This window comes from Dermacentor silvarum, chromosome 8 (assembly GCF_013339745.2).
Source record: "Dermacentor silvarum isolate Dsil-2018 chromosome 8, BIME_Dsil_1.4, whole genome shotgun sequence".
Classification (NCBI taxonomy): domain Eukaryota; kingdom Metazoa; phylum Arthropoda; class Arachnida; order Ixodida; family Ixodidae; genus Dermacentor; species Dermacentor silvarum.
The window spans coordinates 61,206,840-61,218,599 of NC_051161.1; the positions used below are offsets into that span (position 1 = coordinate 61,206,840).

Sequence of the window (11,760 nt, forward strand, 5' to 3'; positions counted from 1 at the left end):
CAAGAACTAAAGGTGAACACCTACCAAATAGAAATCTGTCTGACTCTGAACTTGGAGTGGGTCAGAACTTCTCCAGTCAAGTTTGCAAATGAGAGTTGAAGCCAATTTGTCCTCCTGTTCCGGGACAGCTATTCAAGTGGTCACTAAGACTGGCTTTTAAGCGGCTGTGACCTCACTGCCTACTCTTGTGAAAGCTGAGACCACGAACCCTATGGCACAAAGCACATCTTAAAGTGGTACACAGAGAAGCAGCATGCACCCACCTCGGTCTGCATGGGGGTCTCCGCTGCCTGTTTGTCCTCGCTGCCACTGTTCTCGCCATCAACATAGGCAGTGCACAGCTGAACCTGCTCTGCAAGCCTTGCATTACGCAGACTGCGAGCGTGCTGCTCCGATTCCGTCAGCTCTGACGTGGCCGGCAAGTTGGCCCGGATAAATAGCACCGGCGTTTTGGGAGCGATTCGCTTCAGTTCATAGAGGTCAGCCAGTTCCTGGACACAAAGAAAGCAGCAACATGTCGCAACATTTAAAACCTTCAAAAATCGGGTTAAACAATTAGGATAAGCACATTATACCAAATATCAAAATAAGGTTCCAAGCATACTGAACATTCAAAACTGCTATGACAGATAGCATTCTGATGCATACGTCCACCTAAAGCAGTGTTGCATGGACGTTTACCATCAATACAGATTCCAAATATTTTTTAGCATAGGCCATGGGCAAAGCACGGCATGTGCCTTGTTTTGGCATTAAGCTGACAGACGGCACCATCGTTTAGCTCCCGCAAAGTTTCCACTGCATTTAAAATTTTCACAGTTGGTTCTACACAAAATCGGCAAGTTGTACACCCAAATGTAATTAAAATTAATTCATCATAAAATGCCACCTCTGCAAAATTTGAGTACCAATGAGCCGGTGATACAGCTGAAAGACTTACTTGGGGCTATTTACACAACATTTGGTATGCTAATAGATGTGTACAAGACAAAAAATGAAAGTAAGAAAAATGTATCAGGTTGCTTCAATGGAGGGACATTTCAGTCTCTGAACTGCATTTGCTTCCTTTTATGTACGAGGCACCACAAAAGCAGCAAGAGCAACTGCGACACCTTGTAAATAAGCAAGCACGTGCACTTTGGATTGAAAAGTGACACTTCCCCAGAGTGAAGTAGATACACAGTTCTTGCACATATTTGTGCACACGCAAGCTGCATATCGCCAATAAGCCGAGTCAGAAGTCAGCCCTGACCTAATGCTTCCTTCTCTTGTCCGCTGCACTGTACCTGCTACTTCTCTCCGGCTGTTTTGCTTCTAGTGTACCTAACAGTTTCATTCCCCGTTGCTTCCCTAAAGTCCGGAATTCTTCATTCAAAGTGCAGAATTGAGAACCAAATGGGCTGCTCACCTTCTCTGTGAAGGCTTCCTCCGCGAAGGCATACAACAGCAGCGGAGTGCAGCCTTCAGTGGCTCGCCGATAGGTCTGCTCAAAGGAAAGGCTGTCGTTGCAAGGCGTGGCCACAACCTGCACTTCATCCCGAAGCAGTGCATGCTTCATGCGGATCTCCAGGGCAGCGGCGCTCAGGGCTGGATCCTTGCGTGCCTCGCCCTAAGGGAGAGTGGGGCAACGATTGCTACACTGTGCACCGACAAGAAAAAAGGCTTTCACCAGCACATCTAAGTTAGAGTTGAACCTCATAACAAAGCCACATCCGACACTAAACTATTTTCGTTATATCGAACATTCATTATAAACATATATTCATTGCAAGCTGATGTTGGCAAGTAATGTTTTAAATTTACTTTGTTATATTTAATAATTCATTATACACAGGTTACATCGAGGGTCTGCTGTACTCTAAATTTGGGGTTTAACGTCCCGAAACTGCACAGTGGCTTATGAGGGGCACACAAGCAGCTTCAATTTAACTGCCTGCTGAGCTACACATGTCACACTTAACACACCTGCTAAGGAACCTAGTTTCAAGATGGTGACTGAATAGTCATTATAGTGTGGTTTCAGCAATCCTTGTGGGCCACTGGTGCATTTGTTTTTTTTTTACAAGACCCACTAGAAGAAAAAGACATGCTGTGTGTAATGTAGGTGACATGAGAAACATGGCTACCTCTGATAACTTACCTCGACCTCAAGGTCAGCCCGTGGAATGGTCCTCCAGGGTTGGTCATAGGCAGCCAAATGCTCCACCAGCTCGAAACTATTGGGCAAGGCCAGGCTAATCTCTGTCTGGTTACCCGCTGAGAAACGAACCTGCAGGATTGAAAACAGTGATGCATTGTTACGGCCATCAAAAAAAAAAAAAAAAAACGTTCGAATGAGCTTTCCTTACGCAATGCAATAGCTTTTTTCTTTAGTCAATACACCTGTTTCTTGACTGTAAAGGCAGCATTCCTGCAAGTCAGCTTGCGAAGCTAATGGTGGCTGGTTCTGTTCGTTTTTTTATTGGTAGATTTGAGGGAAAGTACAATTATGACAAACTTGCGATATAGCAAACACATTGTGCAGAGAAGACATATGTTATATCTAGGCCAGATGGTACTCCACTGATCAGGCCAATCGTGGCATCACCCTCTGCTCCACAGCTCACCATTCTCCAGGTGAGCTGGCTTTCGTCCCCAACAGGCGAGGTGACCGGCAGCACCGACTGGCCAAACAGCTCGTTGACCACCCGTGCCTTGGCCCAGCAGCTGTGGCCGAGAACCACCAGGGCAACAGGCTGGGTCACTGTGCTCCCGATGAACTGGTCATCTGTCTCATTCAGACGCAGCTGGGCCAGTTGGTCTAGAAATGAAATCGTGACACATCAACAATTTGGAAAGGCCAGGCTGAGTGACTAAGAATTACACGAAGTGCGCAAATATTCGAAACTTTTGAATAACAAATTGAATTTTCTCCAATGTGATTCAGTCTTCGAATCAAATAGTCACTATTTGCAAAAACAAATATTTTAATAATAATTGTCGAATATATTACATCATCGGCTGTACACACCCAATTATAAAACTAGAGCAGAAATGCAATAAGTTTCTTCCTGGCGGTCATTAGTAGACCTAAAGCACCAGAAGTCGCATAGTGCAGCATGGTATACATTGCTCAGGGAGCTAGGCCTTTCTGGCTAAACCAGCTATTATTCGCATTCACGCAACAGTCCTGAGTGCGCAAACAAATTGCTTACTTGTTCCTAATGTTTCAGTTGTGCTTGTAATAATGCTTTATAATGTGCAAGGTAATGACAGAAGCTTGCTAACATTGCGAAATATCAATCAATCAAAAGCTTTATTTCGGTTTTCTTGAAGCATAAAATGGGTGAACATAGTTATACATTAATGTTGAAAAGGGCTCTTCACTGTTCGAACGCTATTCGCTTCTTGCGCTGTTCAATTGGTATTCGATTTGGTCTCAAAAATTACTATTCGTTCGCTCCTAACATTACCAATGCTACGTGGCAAGAGAGCAAAGATGCTGTAACAAGATGCCCAATGTGCACAAAATTTTACGTACGTGCTGCCGCTAATCTGAAGGTCAAAACACGAGAAAAAGTGTAACAAGAGCTAAACAAACAAGAAAAATTAATTCGACCACGCTAATAATGGCGCTGCAAAATAGAAAGTTCTGAAGATGCCGCAAAAAGCAATTTTCAAGTGTGGTTGAGGAAAATTAGCTGAACAAAAAGACAACACACACAGGAAGGGAAGACGAAGTCTTTGCCTTCCCTTGCTGCCTGCATTGTTTTTTTGTTTTTTTTTTGTGCTTATTTTCTTCATTAGCAATGCAAGACCAACTATCCCAATTAATTCTGCCAATTAATTGGAAAACAATTCTTCAAGTGTGGTTCCTGGCAATACTGGCAGCTATGTGTGCACCATTCAGGGAGAAAATATTTTAGAGCTTCTTATTTACAATGAAACTCTTGAATGAGATTTTCATGCTTTTGCTGCACCTCGTGACCAAACTGAAGTGTAAGTAATCAAATGTCAAACCCTGAAAAGGCACGCGAAAATTAGACAAGTCGCTTAATGCAAATGTCAATAGTTCTAGCAATCTCGAGCTGGTACATAGCAATAACAGATCTCTTTACCATAAAGATTATCAATAAAGCTTGTGGCTTTTTTCTGAGCACTAATTTATAAACAGCCTGTGAATGAGGACCTCAATACATGAGCAGAATGAACTACCGGTTGCAACCACAATTTATTTGACAAACGCTGCATAATTGTTTGTCTGCACTGTTCCTATTCATTCATTAAAACGTATATAGAGTGCCCGACATGGCTACATTGCACTGTCTGCACATACCCTAAATATTTTCTGGGTGCAGCTCTCTTGGGACCAGTGGAAGAAAATTGCAGATTTAAAATAAAAAAGAAAAAGATAGTTCAGAAGAGAAATGTTTGGTCAGAATCACAACCCATAATGGCAACTTCTCCGATACACTTTCATAACAAAGCATGGTTCGTTGAAACCCTATCTAAAGATGCAACAACGAAAAAAATGTGGCAGCCTTATCCTAACAGTATTTCTGCTATGTGAGAAATGCTGACATCTTGCATGCCCTTATTTTTTTTTTCATATTTTTGATGGTTGATAATTGCTGATTATTTCCCAAATCATCAATCTTGACATTCTCTATAAACAAAGCTAAGTGCATCGACAAGAGCAAGCGTGCCCTTTGAAGGATGAGTTAACAAATAAGCAAAAGGTTATCTTCGCCTCTGTAAGAGCACAGTGGCAGCTCCAGAAGCTGATCTACAGCATGAAATGCGTGCACAAGTTTTGAAGAATGCTTATTAGTAGTTCATTTAGATTACTTGCCTAAAAGCAACACGTGCAAGGAGTGAAGCAATACTTCGTTCTGCGAAAGCAACAGTTATGGCGAAAGGAACACGTGCTGGAATAAGCCAGCTCCGCATGATGCAACTCCGAAAAAAAAAAAAAAGAAAAACAGACCACATGCCAACATTTAGAATATCGCACGTGGGTAGCATTTCCATGCGACCAATATTATTTACGTGAACTTTTAAAATGCCATACCCAAGCATTCCTCAGAGACAGCTAGCTGTTAATATAAGTGGAATCTGAATTACACATATTGTAGCTTGAATGTTTCCAAGTGCCCTGACTCCGTGTATGCATCCAGTTGATGAATTTACTGCTGTCACACTCTTAAGTTCCTGATGCCTAACATCACTGTTTGAGATTAACGGTATGCTGGGTGTTAATATCGGTCCTCAATAATACGAGTTTAATTAGGATGTTTATGCTACGGAGTGCTATAGTAATTCATGGTGCAATCATAATTCGAACAATTCACTAGGCCACAGGATGAAAAAAGGTACATGAAACTACAGAGCCACATAGAAGCACACTGAACCAGAATTTCGATGATATCAATTCACTTATAGTAAGGATGTAAAGTAGTACTTGAACTATAGGTTTGAAAAGAAGCAACCGTAGTATCTGAATTTTGACGGGACATTCCTTTACACTGCACAAAGACTGACTGAGTACAGCCACAGCTGAATCCTAATGTTCTATGCATTCCACATGCACTGTTATAATCATATGATCACTCTTAAGAATCTCATGCTTTTGATTTTTGTAAAAAGCAGAGCTTGCTACAACATGGGGTTCCGAAATCATAAAGCCCGGTTATTCAATAATTGTTTGTGCAATGCTGTGTGGTAATTAAGTGATGCAAGAAAGTTATCAGTTTTGAAGCAATTCTTTGTGCACAAAAGCTTTCCCTAGATGTGGCAACATAACATCAGCAAGAATATGACGCACATGCCAAGTAAACTGCTCCATTGTCCACCTATGTCAATATGTGTAGTGCTCATTGTGCAGATGTCCAGATTCCATCTAAAGATCTCAAGTGACAATGCGAACAACGTATAACCTACAAGCAGACGCACAAAAGCGTGCCAGAGGGCCGTGAGCTGAAAAAAAGCGGCTACCAAGTATAGCTGATAAGGGTGGAACTGGCCCCACCTTTCTTGTCTAATCGCTGTACCAGGAGCGCTCATTCGCTCCCGCTCCTCTTTGTATACTAGTGGACGGGATCTCTCGGCCGATTAAACACGTCAGACACGGACCAGATAATAACTATCGAGGCTGGGCCACGTCCGAATTCGCTTGCTTGGGGACCGGCACCCGATTTTACCAGTTCCAACCAGTGCTGCCCTTGCGCCGGCAGGAGACAACGACGTGTCCGGCTAGTGCTCCGTACACGTTTCCACCGACCAGGCAAAAGCAGCGGTGGCGCGTCATCGAGTCCGTACAGCGCGACGCCGACATAATTTAAGGGAGTTCAGCGATCGACGCCGTGCAGCCGTCGAGAAATTGACGTCAGTCTAGATTGCTAGATTGTGTCGAGGGAGACCGCAACGAGCGCTTGGTAGGCGCGCGTACGCTTAGCGACTCGCTCGAGCACTGCGACACAGCTACTTGTGCGCTTGAATCGCGTTCGCTTCTCGGAATTATGACGCGAGCAGCGCCCGTTCAGAAGTTTAAGGGCACACAGCTGTTACCGTAAAACGAACGAACGAAAAAAGTCGGAAGCTGTACAGCATAACATTGCCAACTTTACGACTCCGGGGCAGCTTAATTGATCGCGATCAGCAAGCAGGCCGAAAAACACTGCGCGCCGGTTCGTGAATTCCGACCAAATCCGGAGTGTGCGCGCTGCTTCTTTGAAATGCGAACGAAATGCGCGAAATGTCAACCGCAAGCCACGCCGATGATCGCAAAGTTGCCGGAAAGCTAAACGTTTCGCGCGCAGTGGTACGTATGGCAGCATCAGAGCGCGTATAAATTCGTGCGCGGAACTCGTGATATTTTATTACACGAGGCGTTTGGGTAGCACGGGAACGACTTCGCGCCCCGCCTCTGACTTCAAACCGAGCGCAGAGGTAGTAAAAGGAGAGAGGGAGCGGGAAAAAAAAAGGACAAGCGCGGGACTGTCAACGGAGCCGCGCGATAACGGTTTATGACAAAAACACGGCAAGCGTCTTCAGAAACAAGTGCGCGAAGTACGGCTGAGAAGAAAAACTAAAGGAAAAGCGAAAATAAACACAGCCCCGCATGAGCTCCGCTCCACACACGCACATCGCGCGCAACAGGTGATTGGATGGTTGGGAGGTAACGTAAGCGAAACTCAAAGAAGCAACTCTCAAAAAAGAAAGAAAGAAAAGGAAAAAGAAAACGCGGCTCCTTGCGCCTACCAGCGGGTAAGTAAGGAAGGAAATACCCGCCGAATGACAACACACGGAAACTGTACCATCGTACAGCTTGAAGGGAACAGGAACGATCTTTGTTAAAGCTCGACGATACTGGCGTGAGGTAAAAAAACTAAATGAAATCGAAATGTGAGCAGCGAGACGAGCACGCGCTGCGTTGCTTCACTCACCTTCGCTGAAATAGCCGCACTTGGCGATGTCGTCGAGCGACGCTTTGGTGTCTCTCCATATCCGCCGCAAGTACTTGCTGTTCTTGGCGAACTTGGCGAACTCGCCGGGCAAATTAGCCGACATCTTCTTCCTACGGCCGGATCTCTTCATTTGCACTCGTGGTCGGGAACGGCAGCCGAGAAAAACTTTCGAGGCACACGGCCCCCTCCTCGCACAGCTGAGCGATAAGCCTAACTTCCCGTACGTCACACAGGAAGTGCAGGCGACGTCATGGGCGTGGCGGCTCCCACGTGACCTGCAGACAGACAAAAACGAAACCGAATCTATCAGAGATCGCGTGTGCCGGCTCGCTGCTGCTTCGCGCACTGCGTCGCTTTCCTTGTCGCCAGCTTTTGAAGGTCGCCGCAGCAGGATTGTTTTCGTTCTGTTCTGGCGTTCTTTCAGCCAATGTCTTTCTGCACGGGGCATACACTCTCCACAGACTAGTTGCGCGAATGGGGGATGCAATGCCCGAGTGGGATTGCTCCGCTCGCTTGCCGAGCGAGCGGTACACTGAAATGTTCTACGCCTTTTAGGGTGTTTTGCTTGTCCCGTGGGTAACCATTAGGGCTACAAGAAATGTTACAGCGCACGACAACAAGAACGAGACGTGCGATGAGAACATGCGTGGTTGAAAACTGTCATAATTCTGACAGCCTTAGGTGCACAAAAATATCCGATAGGACAATTTGACGGTGATAGCTTTGAAAGTTTCTTTAATGGACTATTCGTGTCGTCTGTCACAGCTATCAGCATTTTCACTTGCCAGAAAGAAGTCGACAAACAGGATACCATCATTAGTCCCCCACCAACGATTTGATCATACCGCTTAAACGTGAGTAGCCATGGGAACACCAAGCTAAAATGTTTAGAGTGCACACGAAGCTCACCGCTGTTTCGTTCAAGCGTTAATTAGTTGAGTGATGGAATCGAATCACAACAATCGCCAGTTACCGTATACAATGGTTCTGAAAGGTGCTCCGCGTGACAACCTCGACTTCGGAAAAACGACCGCTTTACCACCATATATGTTAAGTTAATCTTACAATTCGTGAACACTATACTATAGCGTACAGTGTAGACCCATCTTTAAAAGGAGCAATCACTTAGTTCCTCGCCATCCATCGCTTCTGAGAAAGCATATACAGACTATCTTTAATGCATCGCTATCTTTCTAAAGCGTGATGCCAACCATTTTCTTCGATAACGTTGAACAAATGTAGTCACACCTACTAGGTCTTTTTCATTTGAAAGTTGATTACAGTGTCTGCGCAGACACGACGCATGAGGCGGGATATGCGAAAAATGATAACTGAAGGAACTTGTAGTGGCTTACGTTAAATGACTTTGAAGAAGTGTTGACAGCATGCGATGATCGCCCGGAAAACGCAAGGCGCGGTGTTGGAGGAAAGGCAGGGGGGGGGGGGGGGTATTATTATCAAAAGGCCTGTCAACTAAAAACACTCGCCGAGCAGGCAGGAAGAGATCGCGCAATGTGATACGAGACGCAGCGCATTTCGGCGACGGTCGCGGGACTCAACTGCGGCGGAGCACTTGATGGACATGGTTTCAAGTAAAGGCGTCGCGGTACTTGTTTTGTCTAAACCACGGGTTCTAAATGCAGCGTATCAAAGGGCGGGGACACCGCCCGAGCGTCACGAGCCGTCACATATATATATCAACGTTCACAGTCCAACCGTGCCCACCATACGGAGGTCGTATGGTGGGCTTTAAGCTAACCATACCTCTGGTAGTGTGGGCTTCCGTCACATTATTATCATCATCATCATTATTATTATTATTCACAGCCGAAGGATCCAAAAAGATGCGTTACACCTTGCAGTATTATTACGATCTACCAGCGCGTAATGGGAGGCGAAACAAGAAGACGAGATCAGCACCTGTCCTCGACGTCTTGCGTGCTAATTCTCTCCCGTTACGCGCTGATCGTAATAATGCAGAACCAGCTTGCCTAAAGTCACACATTACACTCGAGACCCGTTTCTCAGTTTGCCATACTACTATCGCACGAAAAGATAACAATCCTCATTCAATGGCCTAAGAAAAGCTTTGCGGCCGAATTCATCTCTTCGGATTAACTACCGGTCATGCTTCTCATGAGGGAATTCTCGGCGAAGTTGGTATTAAGTTAGTGACGCTCTGGCAGTGGAAAAAATAACACAAGGGATGTGGAAAAAAGCGTCGACGACGCAATAAGTGCACCTCCAAGAAAGAAAGAAGAAAAAAGAATCTAGACTCTACAGGACCCGGACATCAAAGACCTGGGCGCCGGGAACGTCTCTGGATCCGCCACTGACATTGATCCATATGCAACAAGACACCAATCGGTTTTCCGTGCATTGCTCACCGCACCGCGGTCGATTTTCTAGCGCCGAACAACGCCTCTCCCGCGAGCTGTACCTTCAAAGCACCCAGCGCGCGTAACGCAACGCGCCGACTCGGTGTGCATGCGCCCTTTTCCAGTCGCCACAGCTGCACGAACCGGTGATGCAAGCAGCCCGTGCTGGACACGCATATGCGACGACTGTCGCGCCTCATCATCCGTGCCCCCATCGCACATTGCAAGTCGCGCACTTGCACCCTCCGGGGGACTTGAACGTAAGCGCACAGAGAAAGGAATTCAAGTAAGCGTTCCATTTTTTTTTTCGGAAGAAACGGAACCACAAAGTACTTCCCGGCGCTGAAGGTTACCTCTCACGCGTGTATGTGCGCACACGACGCATAAATACTACGTCACAGAACACACGGCAGCAGCAGAAGCAGCAGGTGTACGAGCTTCAAGTGCGGCCGAAGCGCGTGCGAGCCGGGGCTAATGCCAGAGCAGCTGTTGCCGCGGTAACTCCGGCGACGTTTCCGCCCTTGAAAAGAACGGCGACCACTTGTGCTTGCGCGCGCGCGCGTGCGTGCGTGTGCGTGTGTTAGCGTGTTGGCCTCGTGGACAATGCGCGTGCAGCTGTAAGGGAAAGGGTACGAGGAGTTAGAGCCCCACTGATGGCTCCGGTACGTCTCGTAGCGTCGCAACGCCCGCGCATTCCGCTAGGCGCTGCGCGGTCGAGTCACGGCCGGCCGCCGTCGATTGTCGCAGCGTCGTTGGCTGGCTCCCCTCGAGGTCGGTCGCTGGCTGCATGGGCGGCCGCTCGGATGACATGTGCGCCTCGAGCGTCGTCGATGCGCTGTTGCCGCTTCGTTTTCTGTGTTCGTGGCAGCATTGTGAGAGATTATAGAGCGGGGTGTGCAGCAGACTCCTTGCGCTTTGCGGGAGTTAGTGCCTACAAAATCTGACTCCATTTTCCTTGAGGGAGTAAGTTTACTCCTCTTGTGCCCTATCGGGAGGCGAACGTACATGAAGGGCATGAGAAAACTCTCTCGACATGGGGAGACGCATTGCCTTTGGCAAGGAAAAAAAAAAAAAAAAACCCACTGATAATACTTTCTTGTTCTTAGAAATGAAGTTTCGAATTCTGAAGTGCTCCTTTTCTTGAAACTCCTAGAGCGAAAAAGAAGGTGAAGGGCAGCGCAATCCCTCGACTGAAGTGGTCGCTGCATTTCAATTACCATGGCCTCCAAGATTGCTGACTCGCTGCACGCCGAACGAGCTTAGAGGCCATGTGATGACATTTCGTGCGCCTATTCCCGAGAGAAACATTCCGTAACCAAGTGCTCTCTCGGCGTCTACTCGAATGCACTGCATGAAGGTGTGTGCCTTAGTCACTGAGGATAGTTATTTAAGCACACGTCTTATTCAGCGGAGGGGTGACTGCTCTGCAGCGGCGTGCGTAGCCAGATTTTTTTTTTCCGGAAGGCACCCACTAAGTTGGAGATGGAGAGTGGGGGGAGGGGGGTTTGGGAGGCCTCATACTAACACAAATTTCTGTGGGAGGGGGAGGGGTAACGTGTTCGGTTCTTCTTTCTGGGGTTTTACGTGCCAAAACCAGTTCTGATTATGAGGCACGCCGTAGTGGAGGGCTCCGGATTATTTTTGACCACCTGGGGTTCTTTAACGTGCTCTACAAAGCAAGCACACGGGCGTTTTTGCATTTCGCCTCCATCGAAATGTGGCCGCCGTGGCCGGGATTTGATCCCGCGACCTCGTGCTCAGCAGCTCAACGCCTTAGCTAACTGAGCCACTGCGGCGGGTGACACGTGTCCGGTGTGCCACTTCCTTGGCTACACCACTGGTGCTCCCACTTAGTGACGACCACGAAGAGGTTCGTTTCGAGGCTCGTTTGTGAATACGGGGGTTAGCTTCTTGAGCCAGACTGCCCTGACAAGCAA

General features: G+C 47.0%; 1 protein-coding gene across 6 annotated transcripts in view; it reads right to left on the reverse strand.

The window, feature by feature from the left end:
• LOC119461317 (dual serine/threonine and tyrosine protein kinase) overlaps nucleotides 1–11,760 on the reverse strand; it is a 77,803-nt gene that overhangs the window by 17,236 nt on the left and 48,807 nt on the right. For all 6 annotated transcript variants that reach the window (XR_007468358.1, XR_007468359.1, XM_037722579.2 and 3 more), the window contains exons 2-6: nucleotides 7,425–7,720; nucleotides 2,607–2,800; nucleotides 2,141–2,269; nucleotides 1,409–1,609; nucleotides 264–491 (exon numbers count right to left, since the gene is read on the reverse strand). Coding sequence is in view for 4 of the 6 variants with exons in the window: in XM_037722576.2 (XP_037578504.1) it covers nucleotides 264–491; nucleotides 1,409–1,609; nucleotides 2,141–2,269; nucleotides 2,607–2,800; nucleotides 7,425–7,720 (1,048 nt within the window). In the remaining 2 variants the exon portion in view is untranslated. The remainder of the gene's footprint in view (nucleotides 1–263; nucleotides 492–1,408; nucleotides 1,610–2,140; nucleotides 2,270–2,606; nucleotides 2,801–7,424; nucleotides 7,721–11,760) is intronic.